General features: G+C 47.1%; 1 protein-coding gene across 20 annotated transcripts in view; it reads left to right on the forward strand.

Moving 5' to 3' along the window:
* LOC144163204 (uncharacterized) overlaps positions 1–17,791 on the forward strand; it is a 1,050,610-nt gene that overhangs the window by 913,955 nt on the left and 118,864 nt on the right. Inside the window, exon 1 of one of the 20 annotated variants that reach the window (XM_077694041.1) lies at positions 8,534–8,938. The exons of the other annotated variants lie outside the window; for them this stretch is intronic. Coding sequence (XP_077550167.1) covers positions 8,864–8,938 — 75 coding nt within the window. The 5' untranslated portion in view covers positions 8,534–8,863. Of the gene's footprint in view, positions 1–8,533; positions 8,939–17,791 lie in introns of those variants that run through there. 20 annotated transcript variants of the gene reach the window in all.

Raw genomic sequence — 17,791 nt, forward strand, 5'->3', positions numbered from 1 at the left:
AGTGTAGCACACTGCAATAGTATAGTATACTGTTTGCATCTCTCCCATAGTATGCTGCTGGTGATCTGAATCTCACGTATAGCTAGAATGTTACGAGGTCTGCGATTATTGTAGCGTGAGCTACACTGGCTGAGGTTGAGCAGTGTCGCGTGGACCTTGAACGGCGGTGCTTTGCAAGTGCGAGGAGGATTGGATTGAATTGGATTCGATAGGATTGGATTGGATTGGATTGGATTGAATTGGATTGGATTGGATTGGATTGGATTGGATTGGATTGGATTGGATTGGATTGGATCGGAAATCCAATCCAGTTGGAGTACGGGTGTGTAGGAAATTGGGTCTGCACATTCGCCGGTCTGCGCATTTGAAAGGAGTGACGTCATAGCCACGGCAGACGAACTGGCGCCAGCGCGTGCCCAGCTGTGCGCCTCCGTTGCGCAGTAGCCAAGTCTCACGCTGCGCCGGAGCCACTTGATAGCCGCTTCGCGTGGCTTTTGGAGGGCCATGCTCCGCATGCGCGAGGAGCAGTGACTGGACTTGACTGGAACGGACTGGACTGGAGTGAATTGGACTGGACTGGAAATCGTTTTAGCAGCGGTAAGCACGATAATCAGCTACTCCTAGACAACCAGGAAGCCTAACAATAATAACCAGCTGAGCCTTAGCTCACGCGACGTATATCCTGGCATAGCCGAGCTAAGTCCCTGCAATTTTTTTTTATATTTAGTTACAAATAGTGTGCAGGTGCGCTTAAACCATTTTTATACCTTTTCTGCACGCATCAGTGCGTCACCGCAAGCCCGTACATATATGCTTTCACAACTCAACGCGAAGTGACGATCACGCATTCTGACATCATCACCGGAAGCATGGGTGCCCCGAAACGTTTTTAGGCAAATACGACTAGAACCTCGAACAGACGGAAAGAAGCCTATGTACACCCCATTACAGTATTACCTCGTTAACTCGAACTCGTATATCTCAAAACATCAGAAGTCGAAATTTTCCTATTTCCTAAATTTTGCTAAGTACACGTCCCATGTATTTTTTGCCCTTTATTTCAAAGTATGTTTGGGCCAAACTGCGGATATCTCGAAATCTTGACTGAGAGTGGAACGAAAGTGTCGCCGCCGCGGACCGTTTCACAAGCTTCGCGCGACGCTGCCAAGTCTAAGTCCCCCGATTTTTTTCTCGGTTAGACGCGCCTACCACAAAGCCGATTTGTTCCCCGAACGAGAAGTCTGAGCCTAGAGGCATATCGTCACGTCATATGTAACAGTAGAGAAATGCGCAAAGGTAGAGTGTACTAGAAGATAGAGGTTTGTCATGTGGGGAAAAACCCATTGGAGAGCTGCGGCGGGGAAGATCGGGTCATGCATGCGTCAAGCATCTAGATGACTCCTTACTAGGCCCGAGTGCGACCGCAAAGCAGATCATCTTTACGCAGTTCTTTTGTGCTAAGTAAAATTGCAGTGCCACAAAACCAAATCGGTGAACGCCTCTTCAATGTTTTTTTCTTTCAAACCCTTGTGAAAAGCAAGATTGGAAGCTGCTGTTGAAGAGCTGGTAAGTAGTAGCGCCTTTTTTTTTTTTTTTTTTTTTTTTTGCAAAGAATTCGATATTTTATGGCAATTCATGCAACTTTGCTTATCTCAAAAACACGCTTATCTCGGATCATTTCCCGGTTTTCACTACTTCGAGCTAACCAGGTGTCACTGTATTTTTAAGCTTCATGTTCACAAGGCTACTAAATTGCCATGGAAATACGCCGAACGAGGGAGCCGCGATTTTAAATTTCGCGCGGTCTTCGCATTCAGTCAGGAGGCACGGCATTCAGAGGAACAGCGCAATATCACTTTTATGTACCATCTTCCGCGGAGCTCCACTCACGTCCCCTCACGTCTTGAATTTTCACGGATTTGTTCAGGCAAGTGAAATTGAGCCCTTTTTCCCAAAGGCTGTCGCGACATTCTTTTACCGTAGCACAAAGCAAGTCATTACTATGCCTGCCTCCTGTTTCCGTTTCCGTAGGCGATATGGTAGGCACGGAAGCTGTTAAAAGTTGCATTTTTTTATCCCGTAGATTTATATGTCGTCGCTCCCAGCTGACCAGAGAATTATGCGTAGGGTCTCACCTTTTACGAAAACGTAGCAATCGGGCAGTAAGTCGTCTTTCTTGTTAGGATTTATTCGACGTTCTCAGGGAAAAGAATACGTATTCTTCTTTAGCGAATTCATAAAGGTGGAGGGGAAAGTGGCTATGCGACTGCTGTCGTTCCGGGAGAGATTCAAATTGACACGTTCCACTTCGGTCTCTTCAAGACTCGACACGCTCTTTACTCCCTGGGGGTTTCCAGAGTACTGCAAATGACGCCGTTTCTTTCGTTATTTTTCACTGCGTCTTTTTCAAACTACTCTACCACGCGCTCGTCTATTCCAGCTCAACCCGAGTTATTTGGTGCATCCGCGCCCGTCTATCGGTGTGTGTGTCTGTGTGCGTGTGTGGGTGTTCGTGTGCACATGAGTGTGTATGCATGTGCGGGTATGTGTGTGTGCATGTGCTTGTGTTCGTGCGCGCGTGTGCGTGCCTCTATGTATGCGTGTGTATGCGTAAGCGTGTGTCTATGCGTGAGATGTTCATGGTTTCCTACTATTGAAATATATTTTTGTCTTTGGAAGAAGCAAACTGGAGAAAAATGCTTACCCGGGTGGGACCGGAACCCACGACCCTGGGGAATACCGGTCCAATGCCAGTGCGGCAAAAACACCCTTCTTTCTCTCTTTTTTATCATCTGCTAATCTAAGCAGCAACAGCTGAAGGTTCCACTGCCCCGGCGCCTGATGAATCGCCGCGCCTAACGACAGGCCGAGCCGATAGATGGCGATACCTCCCGGACGTGAAACCTCTTCTCTCTAGCCTCACCATCCGAATCCCACCCGCATCTGCCGGGTCGCTCATCCCCGAGTTACAGAAAAACCGATGAATGAGGGCGAGGAGGAGATGACTAGGGAGAGGAGGAGATGACTAGGGAGAGGAGGAGGTTGCATGGTTGCACCGTCATCGTGCGCGAGGTGCGTGCGAAAAAGAGGAACTCGGTCCGGTGAACCACTTCGCTCCTGCCTAAATTTTCGAGTGCTTGCGCCGGCTCGTCTGCCTGTCGACTTTGCATGCGGGGTTGGTTCGAAAGCCCTGTGACGGTGGCCAGTGTTTCCTGACACTGAAACGTCGTGTGCGGTCGAACACTGTCGCCAAAACGCGTTAATCACCTCCGCCAAACTTAGAGTCGCCTCTGATGAAATCGATGGTGTAGTGAGGTGAGATCAGAGCAGACTATAAAGAAAGATGAAAAATATTCTTGCTAGCTCCATCGCGAGCGGCACTAACCCCAACAAGAACAAGACATAAGAAAATTTGGCTCTACCGCCGCCAACAACTGCGTTCGGCTGCTTTAAACTATACTGTTCCGCTCAACGTCACCCACCCGCCTCTAAAGTACGCGCGATGAAGACGATGCAACAATAAAAGAAACACAATATATACAATATCAATGTACAGAGTTCGGGCATAAGTCATGCACACTGTTTGTCTACCAAGGTCCTCGTACCTCAGTGCCAAGATCAAGTTCATGTAGATAATGGCAACTTGCGTATTTTTGGAACAGTCTGTGGCATCAATATCTTGTCATTTTTTACGCCAACATAATACGCGCCCTCAATGTGAGTTCTCCAAACATGCTATAGCAAGGCAGCTCTCAACAAAAAAACTCAAAGCCGCAGTAATCGCGCTTAAGTGTATTGTTTTCTCGGAACAAACCGAATAAAAACACCTGGAGCGACTAGCGGAAGAGTAACTATTTTAGTTCAATGAACGTTTCAGCTCACCGCGAAAGCTGAGAGAACAAAACTCCAACCTGCCAAAATAGCGGAAACAACCTTTCGTTGAAGTAAGGTTATTTTGGCTGTATATTTCAGAGATTAGGCACGAATAATTCTGGCAGATTGGACTTTTTGTGCTTTGTGTTTTCGAGGAGAGCTCAGAGGTTGATTGGACTGAAATAGTTGCTCTAACGCATTCCTCTTTTTCTTGAACTGCGGCTACGTACCTAATAAAAAGCAGCCCGAGCTTCATCCAGTTTTCGGCCGCTGAAGTTAACGTTAGGCATGGCCTCGCGGCAGCAACGGTCCTCGGTAACCGTAGAATGAATCCAAATGAAATCGCTTTAACTTAACCCCGTTGCGGAACCTTTACGCGTTTATCCATGCAGAGCTATGTCCTTTTCCTCTAATTTTTTAATTTTACACCAGAACCACGTACCTTTACAAAACTGAAGCGAAGATTTTTGGAAGCACTGATTTTCTTCAACTCGATCTTTTTTGGTTAAACGGTTTATAGCTGATCAAACTGATTTTGGTATACGTACCGAACCAGGGTGCAGGAATTCCCAAAATCCAGCTATAAAGAAGGTTCAGGTAGGATGGACTGTTTAACTACTCTGCCGATTCTGAATACATAATCTTTTACGCCCTATACGTCATTCAAAGCGAGGTTTCAGTTTTTTCTAACATCGGATGCTTAACTTCCGTGCAAAATACCAAGACAAAGCACTTAATCGTGCTATTGCCGCTGCCCGCACTACGTCTTCCTATTCCAGTGCATTCAGCGCGAATGAAATAAACTTTTTGATGAAGCACCCTTTTGTCTGAAGTTCTGCGACGAATTTCCGTACGCCGATGGATGGAACAGCTTACGTGATGTGACTCACCCTTTGACTGTGCCGTTTTAACAGCTTGGTTGCAAAGGAGCTAGCTATCATTGTCGAACTGAATTCTATATTTTCCACTACCATATGAGCGTCAGAGGTTGGTTGAAATCTTTCTTTTTTGACAGATTCTCTCCTAGGAGTAATTAGGCAACCTTCTAAAATAGAAATTGTCTCAATTTTCACAGGAGTCTCTCGACTTCTAGGGCTTCTACGAGTCTCTAGATTCCTCTGGACTCCTGGAATAGGAGAACACCGGAAGAAAGCTTTTGGGTACACTCTTTTTCTCACACTAAACCACAGAGCACCTCTCACGTCATAAATTTCCTAGCGTTTATTCAGGGAGGGGAAATTGAACCCTTTTTCTCGCCAGCTTTTGCCAGTGTCTTCAAACCAGGGCACCAGGCGAGAAGTAAGTCATTAAGAAGCCCCGTCTCTGTCCCCTCAGGCTCTATTTTAAGCATGGAACTTTCCCGTTCAGATAATGAAGCAACTTTCTGAAAGTTTCATTTTTTTTTTCTCCCGTTCAATTTTATGACGTCGCTCCCAGTAGGCCGCACAATTATGCGTAGACCCTTACCTTTGACACAGACGTAGCAGTCGTGCAATATGTATTCTTTCTTGGGTGAATTTCTTGGAAGTTCTCAGAGAAATAATACATATTCTTCTTTAGCAAGTTCTCGGGGATGGAAGGGGGGTCGGAGAGGCACTGCAACTGCTGGTGTTCTGGCCGAGATTCTCCTTGACAAGTTCTGACATTGGCATCCCTGAGAGACGAGACACACTCCTTATTCCTTGAGGGTTTCCCGCGCACGGCAAATGAGAGCCGCTTCTTTCCATATTTTATTTATCGTGCTATTTTTCATACTACTTTCGCACGCGATAGTCTACCTCGGCTCGTTTAAATGGGTTGTCGTGGGGTACAAGTCGATCGGAACGAAACTCAACGCGAACGTTTTAGTGCTTGTTCGTTCGAGTGTGTGTATGTGTGCCTGTGTATGGGGGTGGGCGCGCGTGGGGCATGCGTGCGTGTTTCCGTTTGGGTGTATGAGCGGCAGACGAGTGTTTGTCGTTTTCAAGTATTATAATATATATTTTATATGTGTGAGAGGTAGAAACCGGAGTACCTGGAAAATTGTAGACCTAGAGCACTTCCCAGGTGGGACGCGACGCCACAACCATTGTAAGGACGGTAAGACAAGAGGTTTTTGAAATAATTGTTTTTACCCAGTTTCTTTCTTCTACTTTCCCTGGTGGGTCCCGAACCCACCACTCGGGAAATACCGGTCCCACATTGTTTTTGTTTGGAAAAGGAAAACTGCATAAAAACACTATCACCTGGTGCGACCCGAACCCACGACCATGGAATTCCCGCCCGGTAATAGTTTTCGGGTGCTTTCACGAGTGACGGTACAGGCGTGTCCAGGCGACCTCTTTAATTCTGATGGAAATTTTACGTATAGCTTGTTGTGCACCGAGAAACACTTATCTTCAGATACCTTGTGGAAAAAATTTTCCCCACCTCACAAAAATTCCAACATCGACTCGGGTCACTGGCCTGTTGAGCTTCTCGCGGAAAATTTGAAACTTCTGCCATTGTAAAACAAAAACTAACGTAGCTATTGCCCTATTTCTTTTTATGTGAAGACTTTGCATACTCTCAGATGATTTAACGTGTTCTTGTTTGGCGCACAGAGCGAATTTGTTTTAAAAATATTTCCAGATAGGAATTTTTTTTTTTAACTGGCGAAATGTGGAGCCTTTTTTTCTGCATCTAAACAAGCTAGATAGTTCAAATTCTTTAGTATTATTCTTCCATTCTTGTTCAATCTTTGTGCCAATTTTAGTTTATGTGACCAAGGCGGTTCAATATCAAAAACGCACTCTACTGCACCTAGCTGCCGCATTCTGGTATATTTTGAAAGCCAATTTAACAAAGGCCATTTTCAATTTTCTTCAAACTTTCACAAATTAAGACCTATCACCTATCCATCACCAACATTACCTACATCACCTACATAGACCTATGACCTACACCAAATGCACGTTGCACTATTTTTTTTTTTTTTTTCGCGTTAGGTCTCTTCGCGTTCAGTCCCAACTCAATGCGAAGGGCCCCCCACGCATTCCGACATCATAACAGGAAGCACAGGTTCCCCGTAACATATTCATAAAAATAAGTCTGTAGCCTTAAACAGAGTGTGCAACAGGCCTACTTTCAATTTATTATGGTTAAGCTTCATGATCGCAAGGCGATTCAATTACCAAGGAAGTTCAAGGAAACCGGCAGCCGCAATTTGAAGTAGAGCGCTGACTTCGCATTTAATCAGGGGACAGGGAATTAAGAACAACAGACGACCACTTTTTGTGTACGATGTTTTGGTCAGACAAAACCACGGAGCCCCTCTCGCATCTTAAATCTCTCTCGCATTTATTTAGGCATGTACAATTTAATCCCTTTTCTCACCGGCTGTCGTTCCTTCTAACCATAGAGCCAGGCGAGAAGTCAGTCATTAGAAGGACCTGTCTCCGTCCCCGGAGGCTGTATTTTAAGCACTGAACTTCCCCGTTCACATAATGAACTAACTTTTGAAAAGTTTCCCTAGGGTTTCTTTTTCCCCTACCGTTCTATTATATGACCTCGCTCCCAGTAGAACACATAATTACGCGTGGACCCCTACTTTTGACAAAGACGTTGCAATCGTGCCTTAAGGTTTCTTTCTTGGGTGTGTTTTTTTGAAGATCTCCTCGGAAAGAATATACATTCTTCTTAAGCAATTTCTCGGGTGCGGAATTGGGGTCGGATGGCACCGCGACTGCTGTCGTTCCGGCTCAGATTCTCCTTGACATGTTCTGACTTTCGCATCCCCAAGAGACGAAACACACTCCTCATTCCCCGAGGGTTTCACGCGCACGGCAAACGAGGGCCGTTGCTTTCCTTATTTTTTTTTTTATCGCGCTCTTTTTCAAACTACTTTCGCACACGAACGTCTACCCCAGCACGTTTAAATGGGCGGAACGAAGCTCAACCCGAGTTATTTAGTTCTTGTTCGTGCGAGTGTGTGTGTTTTTGTGTTTGTGTGCGTGTTTCTTGAAATATGTTTTAGTTAGTTGAAAGAAAGCAACTGGAGAAAAATAGCTCCCCGCGCCGGACCCTAACCCACCACCTTAGAAATGCCGGTACGATAATTGATTTTTTTTCCATGTTTGTGAAACCAATAAGCTGGGCAAAACCTGCGGTCCTGTGTGGGACACGAACCCACGACCCTGGGAATACCGGTTCAATGTAGTGTGACTGAAACGTATTTTTTGCCTCTTTTTCGCCATCTGTCAAGCTAAGCAGCAACATCCCAAGGCCCGCAGACCGCTGACCGGGGTCCTGATGAATCGTCGCGCCTATGTACAAGCAATGCCGAGAGATGGCGATACCTCCCGGACGTGGAACCTCCTCTCTCTTGCCTCACCATCCGAATCCCGCATCTGCCGGGTCGCTCATCCCCGAGTGAGAGAAAAACCGATGAACGAGGGAAAGGAGGAGACGGAAGAGGAGGAGGAGGTTGCATGGTTGCACCGTCATCGTGCGCGAGGGGCGTGCGAAAAAGAGGAGCCCGGTCCGGCGAACCACTTGGCTCCTGCCGAAATTTTCGGCCGGTTGCGCCGGATCGTCTGCCTGTCGGCTTCGCATGCACCGTTGTTTGGAAAGCGCTGTGACGCCGGCCAGTCTGTCGTGACACTGAAACGTCGTGTGCGGTCGAATACTGACGCCAAAACGTGTTCACACCTCCGTAAAACTTGGAGTCATCTCGGACGAGGTTGATCGTGGAGTGATAGCGTTGTCGTCTGCAGTTCTGCTGAGCCGTTTATTGTCGCCTGGTTTCTTACACCTGACTGCACTGCAGTGCGCGCGTCAAGTCGTTTTGTGTTGGTTCCGGCATCGGGGAGCTCGTTGACGTAGTGTGGTGCGTGTTGCTCTGTGTTTGTAGAGCTACAAGGAAGAGTACGCCGGTCAGTTTGTGCGGGTGATGAAGGTGCCAGTTCCGTTCCTTTGGAAGATTCCCTCGTCGCTGTCTTGTTGCTGAAGTTTCGAAGCGCGCAGTTTTAGTATGAGGACCTCGCTAAATGTGGCTCCTGTTGGAAAAGCAATGAAGGAGAGGCATTGCTTTGAAAGGAATATTCGGGTAAGTAGGTGCACCGCGGGATGTTTTGTAATAGAGGAATGACTTTGTTAATCATGCTGTGATTTCTTGCTAGTATTTTGGGTGTGCTATGGACACTGTCAGTGCCCGTAAGCCAATAACGCGTTTTGTTTGAATGCAAGCACTGCGAACGCTTGTAAGCATCATACAGCACGTGTAGTGTGAAAGTGGCAGTCATGACCGCGGGGGATAGTTTTACAGCAACGCAAAAATTAAGCCCAAACCACCTGAACCCAATATCCCTGTCTGAAACGTGTTTGTTAACGAGCGCCTGGAAAGGAGTGCTGGAACAAAAAAAAAAAAGCGGGGAAGTCGCAACTATTGCGTTATTCCTCTTTCTAAATATTGTGAAGTGTTCGCTGCGCTGGAAACACGAAACGATGATACACGCTGCCGTAGAATCAGTGCCAGACAGGCATTAGTGAGAGTTTCGGGGTCTCGTCCTCAGAACTCGACAATGTTTGTGACGCGATCTCTGAAGCATGTTATGAAGCCTGTACCGGTAATTCCATTTGACTGAGTTTTATTCTACCACTATCTCTCCGAAAGAATATAACCTGAGAAGTTATCTAAATTACCCTGTTTCTCGAAGCAAAGTACTCGACTGTCGGCAGTTTTATGTTTTTTTCTTTGGAAACCGAACACGACTCCCCGCTGGGGCGTACCGGCTGCATTTTTGGGAGGGGAGGCAAACCGGTAGGTTAGGGTCCTCCGCCCTTCCTCGGAAGGAAGCAGAAAGAGAGAGTGAGAGAGCGAGAGGATACGGTTCGCTCTCTCTCTTTCTCTCTCTCCCGCCTCACTTCTCTCTCATCCGGCCAGGTACGGGTTGTTCGCTCTCGAAGCCGACGCACTCGCCGTCTGATGGCTTGTGCCTTTCAGGCCCGGTTGGTTGTCTCTTTTTTGCTTAATGCGCTTCACCTGGACGCCGGAGGAGACAGGAGTTGGCGAGAAGAAAGAGCAGCCTTGGAATCACGCAACGGTCGTGGAGCGCCGACTGGTTGGACGAACTTGACCTTGCTCCGAGAACTCGATTATGAAGGGGAAGCGACCGTCGGTGGAGGCGGTCTGTTTCCTGAGATGAACCTCCTGGTCGTCGCCTTCCATCTCGCTCTCCATTTCAGCCCTCTATTTGTGTTTATTTTTAGCTCGATTTGTCTCTTCTATGCTCTTCTCCCGCCTACGTCTCCTCCTTCGAAATGAACACCGGTGCTTCAACGGCGGTGGACATTTTTTAGGCTTGCGTTTTTCTTTTCTCATTCACTTTTCTCAGTTGCGAAAGTAAACACTTCGTTCCCCCAATATTTTTTATGTTCTCCTTATCACCAACAAACTGGCCTATCAGAGAGGATATCGATGAAGGGGATTAGGACACAACGCTTAGTAGATATTGCCTCATTAGATATTGCCTCATTGTAAAAAGGAGAGCGAAGAACAAGTAAACTCAAGCGGGTAAGACAACATTGTTTTGTCCCGTTTTCTTCGGTGGCGATGTTATTCACCCTGCTTGGTTGCAAGAGTCCAAGCAGCATTTTCGACTGCTTATTGATGTAACAGCTAAGATGTAAGATTGTCATTTACAAGAGAAATCATAAAATTGGTTCCCCTGAACCGATCCGTTCGTTGGTGAAGCTGTTCTCCCTTTTGTCTTCTTTTATTTGTACTTCGGTGGTGTGTTCACTGTGCAACTGTAGTTGCATTTTCCTTGTAACCGTACGATGTAGCACGGACGAGAGTCATGATTTGCTTACGATTCGAATTAGGTGCAAAAAAAATAACTGACGGGTGTTCACTGCGGGGATGCAGTATCTAGGTTGTTTCCTTGACCGTCCTTGTGTTCAATAGCTTTTGTTCCTGAGCTCTTTGTTTTAGGTAAGGTAAGCCGAACGAAGGCTATAATTCTCTCACACCCTGCTCCCTCCACCTCCACCCTCTTTTTTTTTTGTTTTATTTACTTTTCCCTACCTTTCTCGATTCGATAACAAGGCGGCTCGGGCTTCCAAGAAAATTAATCTTTTTGATTGTATTGAAGAGCTCGTGTTTTACATTTCGGGTTTCCGCCAGCATTCAGTATTTCCGCTGCCGATATGCGCAGTGACGATATCCACCCCCTCCCTCGAAAAACAAGAAGAAATAAAGCAAAAACCGGAAACGGGAAGCAACCACCGGTCTAGCGGCTGGCGCATCAATGCATGCTCCATTGGGCTCGTTTTTTATAAGCTATTCCAACTGCGTTCGCCTGGCTCCAGTAGCGACCCATATCTCAAGACGCGCAGCCTGGAACGCGGCTGTTTTACCGGCTAAAAAGCATAAGCCAGCCGATGCTGGAAGGATGCAGGATGCTTCTTAACGTGGGATGCCCACAGGAGGCTGGCTGTGATGAAATTTTCAAACACAGTTGTGAAGAGAGAGAGACACATAGAGAGAAAGCTCTTTATTGGAGAAAGAAGCCGAGAGGTTTGCCAGAATCATATACCAACATGATATTCGACGGGGTAATGGGTAGGGGAGGGTAGGAAAGGCCCTGTAGATAACAGGAGAGAAGAAAGAGGAGAAAAGAAGTAATAAAAAGCAGACATCACGGAGTTTGTGGGAACAGTTCGATGAACATCCCGATCTCACTAGTATTTTAAATCAGTTCAGTGCGCCGATCTCGTCCAGGTATTCAAATAACGCCATTAGTGCTTTGCGTTGTGCTGAACGGGTGTGCCAGGGGCCAAGGATCACTTTTAGGCTGATTGGTCCTGGGCGTAGGTGCTCGATCTCCTGCACCAAACGGCATCTTGCGAGGATCTAAGCGGGACATTCTAACAGTACGTGTTCCACGGTTTCCGGCGATCCGCAGTTATCACAGTAAGGATTGAAGTTTGCGCCAAGTCAAAACAGGTATATTTTCGTAAGCGCTGCATTGAGGCGTAATCTGTGGTACACAGTTTCTAGTCGGCGCGGAAGTCACTCTGGTAGCTTAATCTTGAGCTCAAGGTCTATGTAGCGCATGAAGGCACAATGGTGCTCTGGAAGAGACCAGAGACGGTTCCGCTCAATTAGAAGAAGTGCCTTCGTGATAGATGATGCATCATGCTTGCCGAAGAAGACCGTCCTCATATTATGCAGTTCAAGGCCCCTTGCTTCATCTGCCTTCTCATTTCTTGGAACAAACACCACAGTTGCCTGGAAGCCACTGAAATGTCAAGCCGTGAACAAACTCATTCATACGGCAGGGATTAAGAAAATCTCCAATTTTTGCTTAGTAAAAGGCCCATGTAGGCCTTGCGCAATTAAAAATCAACCCTCATCAAGCTAGCCTTCAAAGAGCAGGAAATAGCACTTTTCTCTCGTAGAGTTGAAAGGGACTCAAGCAAGCGTAATTTAATCTACAACTATGAAAGTCATCGCAAGCAAAGAGGCACGAGAACATCGGCGACGCATGTCTCTCTCTCTCTCTCTTTCCGTGGCAGCTGCCTTATTCTCAATGGTGCCACCATATGAATGGGTTCCCCACCTACCATTATCATCATTAGGGATCGGTCCTTCACTACAGGACGGTGGCGGGTTCGATTCCCGGCCGCGGCGGCCGCTTTTCTGATGGAGGCGAAAAGCAAAAACGCCCGTGTGTACGAGATTTCGGCGCACGTTAAAGATCCCCAGGTGGTCGAAATTAATCCGGAGCCCTCCACTACGGCGCGCCTCATCGCCTGCGTTGCGTCGGCGCGTTAAACCCTATAATCAATCAATCAAATCAATGTTTCGCCGACCGAACGCTAAAGAAATTATCTTAAGTGTGTAACGTTAGCTCGGGCCTATTTTCCTCGCGAAGGTCTATCATTGCACGGAGTCTATTACCCGCATTGACATTTACCGTTAAAATTTACAAAAAAAAAAAGGCAGAAAGACCAACCTGTAGAATCGCATTCTTCTAGTGATGGTTGTGAAGGCGCCGACGACTTTTTTAACAGCGAAGCTGTTTAGCAAATCGTTATTTCTTGTGCCCGCCGTTAAAAATAGCACGAAAATGTCGTGCGCACGTGAGCGCGTGCCTCGCGGTGACTGCCCGACAGTGGAAAAAACAAAGAAGATGCCGAGTGCTTGGGCGCGCGCGCGAAAATGGAGAGCGCTCGTGTGTTCCTGGCTCGCGGGGGCCGCCCAGCGTCCCCGGCGCACTTTTGTCAAGCCGAGCATACCGACTTAGGGAGACTGGCCAAGATTGGCAAAAAAAAAAAAAATCTCCAGCATTCACCGTAATCGTACAACACTCGCTGGGAACGAGAAAGACTCCACACACAGAACACAAATAAGCCGGAATGGGAGTAAATGGCTTGTGTCATAACTCAGTACCAATTCGGAGTTTTCAAAACTCCTTCCAATGGGAGTTTCGCCTTACTCCCATTATTTCGGCAGTTTTTTCAGTAGCATATGGGAGTTTCATTTTACTGCCACTACAATGGGAGTTTCCAGGGGTACCATTGGGAGTGTATTGTTTCCCCCAACTGGGAGTTTTCAGGGGGCGCATTGGGAGCAGTGTTGACCTGCATTCGAGGTTTTTTTGTGTGTGTTTTTGTGCGCTTCATATATATGCGCTGCAGTGGAATTTATTACTGCATTTGGGAGTTCTTAAGGGCACAGGCCGCATTTTTATTTTTCGTTGGGATCACGTAATTTCTAGTCTTTTTCCGCTTCAAACGTTGAATGGCAAAACGTGAAAAGTTTGTTTTCTGCACAGTCAATTTATTGCATAAAAATTACATGAATACGATATACGCGTGAACACGTAATAAGACAATAAAAACACTGAATCAACAAAACACCTACATCGAGAACACAAGGTATCTTGGTAAGAAGTTTATCTACTACAACACTCAACAAAAAAAATTTAAGCCATTTGCAAATAATGAGGTCAGCATGTCGTCGGTGCGCTGTTTGATTGCACCTGCCTCCCAAACGCTGACGTTGCCGCACCCCCTGGCACGTTCTTCTGGAAGCCACAGTAGCACATTCATTAGAGGGATAGCAAAACGCTTTAAATCTGCGGTAACAAATGCATAAGCATATTGGGCATCTGACCTGAAAAAAAAAAAAAAAGAAACGGCACTGTAAAGACGCTGAACTTGTCACTCTTGTGTCCAACTTTCCGTAATGTCTGAATGTTTGCTTAAAGCTACGCAAAATTGCACTTCTGTCCGAGACACCTGCGCTCACTAGTTCGTCAAAACGAAGTGTTCTGCTGTTCAAACAGGTGCGCGACCCTTGTGGCGACCAACTTCCCAAAATGCTTCCTTTCCCTCTTTTCCTTGCGTGTAGTGTTCTGGGAACGAGCTTCAGGTTTTACCCCCCGCACTGCCCCTCTCTCACCTCACCAAAAGTTAAGGAAAAATTTCGGTCGGTGTGACGCCTGCGCGTGCCTCCCTTCAAAACAAAAAATAAAATAAGCAGTCGTCTGTCGACTCTACAGAATGCTCCCTCGAATGGCGTTTGCTGGTTATAGTTACACGCGCCTAGCGTACGGAGAGCTCCCACGGGACCCCGACCTTCTCCCTTTCCAGTGAAAGCAATTAATCGCCGGCGGCACGCGGCAGTCACCCTCCTCGTAGCAGGCGCGGCTGGCACCACACCTACTTCTCAAAAAAAGCGGCCGCCCTGCGACGTTTGACCGGCCAACTTCACCCTCGCGTGCCAGAAAGCCACAGACACAGCCTAACAAAAACACCTAACAGCCGTCCAGAGTTCGGACAGTTTTCATTCTGCTTGCGAGTGTGAATGAGTGAGTGTTCTGCTCGAGACCCGCGCAAATACGCATTGCTTTCACACCGTTCGGCCCCCACAATGACGTTTCGGGCATGGTGCCGTCTTTCACGCACAACGCTCACCTCCAGTGGCGGAGAATCGCCCGTGCAGTGCACCATGGCGCGGGAAACACGTTGAGTTTATTTGACGCTAGAAGGGGCACAAGTCTCCCAAAATGTTGCGTACAATAAAAAACGTGAAAATCTTACCTTCGACCACCTCGCAGAGGCACAACCGCGTTATTTTTAACGAGCCACTCTCAGCGATCACTGCATTTAGGCCTCGCGTCGGCTTGCTGGCGTATTCCGTCGGCTCGAAGGTCGGTGACTCGGAGGCGACATCGCAGTCCGTCGCACGTCAGTCCAGGCTGGTTCCACAATGTTCGCAACGAGCTTCGGTTGTTGGGAAGCACTTCACATCCGTTCATCCGGCCGCAAGTTCACACTGGCAATAAATTTTCGGGGACGCTGGAGCTCACACGACACACGACACCAACTGGCAGCCATTTTGTAAGGACGCGTAGAGGAGGAAGGGGTGAAGGAGGAGGAGAAGGAAATGGAGGTGGCGTGGGAGTTTTTAATACTCCCATTAGGACAAACGCAGTAATCACAGCCAGATACTGCGTTTTGTGAAGAGGTACAACCGTGGTAAATGCGCTTATTTACGACGGCTTGTGGCCCCCGGTGTAAACTGGCAGTTTTTCCACCATCATACTACCACACGTGGGAGCAGGCCGCCTGTCGTGAGGAGTTTAAAAGACGTATTCCAGCCAAGAAACTCCCATTCAGGCTAACTTGTGTTTTGTGTGCAGCGTTCACCGTTACCATGGCAACACTTGCTCGGAAGGAGATAGACACGTCATAGCGTACGCCCCTGCAAGGTGATTTCCGATGATTATCACTTCGAAAATATGAACGAAGCTCACTTATGGCAGCAGCGATGGAGTAAAGGTCGTTGCGGCGACGAAGAAGAAGAAAATCGGCTGCAATCGTGGATTTAAACAGTCGTGATGGTGGGCTACCTTCAAGTTTTGCGCCTTAGTGCGAGCTTCCGCGATCTTTTCCCCCTTTAGGCTACCTTTTTGTTTTTGTTGCTTATCTCTTAGAGATGTGCTGCTCCTAAGAGACGCGTGTTATTTTTGGTCGTTGTGTTCCTCCTTTCGCGTCTTTTGCGGACATTCCGCGAGACATACTTCACGTATGTGTAATATAATGAATGGCCCTAGGTTCAACGTGTTCTTCGTAATTATCGCAGGTATCGTTTTAAAGCGAAGCTTGTCATGTCTACCTGATGGCGTCTGTCGCGTCGGAAGCGCGCTGCAGGAAATTTAATTTTAATTTAAATACGATCATCTTTCTTGGGCTACTAAAACGCAGAAATTTTGGTCTGTCTGTCTGTCTGTGTCTGTCTGTCTGTCTGTCTGTCTGTCTGTCTGTCTGTCTGTCTGTCTGTCTCTGACTCGATTCAGCCACCCGGCCAAAGTGAAATAAAATGTGCGCAATAGTTTTATATACTCACAGCCAAATCTAGACGTCTAAGGCCGGTGTCAGTGTCCATGCATGTCAACATTTTTGAACAACAAGGCATTACGCTAGTATAAGACATCACATCAATGCATAAGTGACATTTGCAGTGCTCCTTAACTAAAAATTCATGGATGCCTGGTTTTTGCGATAGCAAATAAACCACTAGATCAATGGCAGAAAACCGTCTCTTGGTGTTGCCAGCGCTACTCCAGGCGGCATTTAAGAAATCAAACGGCAATAGCAACGAACGGTTCCGCTGGATGGGATCCACGTTCCGCTTGGAACGCTCGTGCGGTAGGCTAAATGTCATAGTAGGGTGCCTCAATTCCCGCGCATTTTGCCGTATGGCAGGGCTGGCATCGTGACACCCGACTTGGAGCAGTAGAACGCGTTAAATTTAAACTGACCTGAGCAAACCTCTAGCGTGTTATCTTGGGAGGAACGAGACGGGAAAGGAACCGTATGAGAGGTGAGCAGGAAAGAGAAGGGACGCCTTTACTTGGCAGGAGCGCCAGTCCGCTATCGTTTTTTGGCGACATTTGCAATGGAAGGAGCATATACGCGGCCATTTTTTCTGGTGACGATTATGTATGATTGTGGGTAAAGTGAAAAATTGTTCCCTCGAGTTTTAAAGCCGACTCCCATCCGATTGCGCCAATACGACATGGCTGCAGCAGTTTGGGTTTGGAGAGATGGGCATGGACGTGTAAAGTAAGAAAAATTATGCACCCGTCCGTCTAACGACGATGATTGTTAAATGCGAAGCTTTGTGTGTGCGAAATCAAAAGGCGAAGGATCAAATTCACAGACGCCGCGATTACAAAAACTGAACTGAATGCGAGTCAGTCAAAGTTCGAGAGCCAAACTAGACATCGTCTGCGATTCAAAGTCCAAACTCAGACGACAACATACGAACCCCACAAGAAAGGTTCGCGTTCAACAGTCGTTGTCAATAAACGGAGGGGTGCATGATTTTGTAACGACGTACCTGGATACCTATGCGTCACTCAGGCCGCAATGACGCACTGTTCCTCACACAGTAAAGCGCCCCTCCTGTCATGGGTCCAAGAAAACAAAAGTGAAGCCTTTGTTACAATTCGAGGTCTGCAGATTACGGTAAAGGCCACCTTTTCCGGAGATCCTGTAACTCCACTGGATTCCGGAATATTGCTGCGTTCGAACACTTCAGGGCGTTGAATGCCTGTTTTTAAAGGACAGAACATAATCATGACCATCGAATATATAACACAAATGTTAATAGACCGGCAGCAGAAATTTTCGAAGGACAGGCACGCTGGAAGGTAACTGCAGATAAAAAACAGAGACTGTTCATACACGAAGAAAGTTTTCCGCCTAAATCATTTTTTGTTTCTGCGGTACTAGCTACCCCTTCTCTACATTTGTCAGTCGGGCATTACCAAATCGCTTCCGATTCGTTATTCTGCAACGTCCCTCATAGACGAACTAATCTCAAAATAAACGATTGGTTAGTAACCAAAATACAACATGTGGTAACAAATGCAGCCGATGA

This window comes from Haemaphysalis longicornis, unplaced genomic scaffold (assembly GCF_048455015.1).
Source record: "Haemaphysalis longicornis isolate Haplotype H1 unplaced genomic scaffold, Haemaphysalis longicornis Haplotype H1 scaffold_12, whole genome shotgun sequence".
In the NCBI taxonomy this organism is placed as follows: Eukaryota; Metazoa; Arthropoda; class Arachnida; order Ixodida; family Ixodidae; genus Haemaphysalis; species Haemaphysalis longicornis.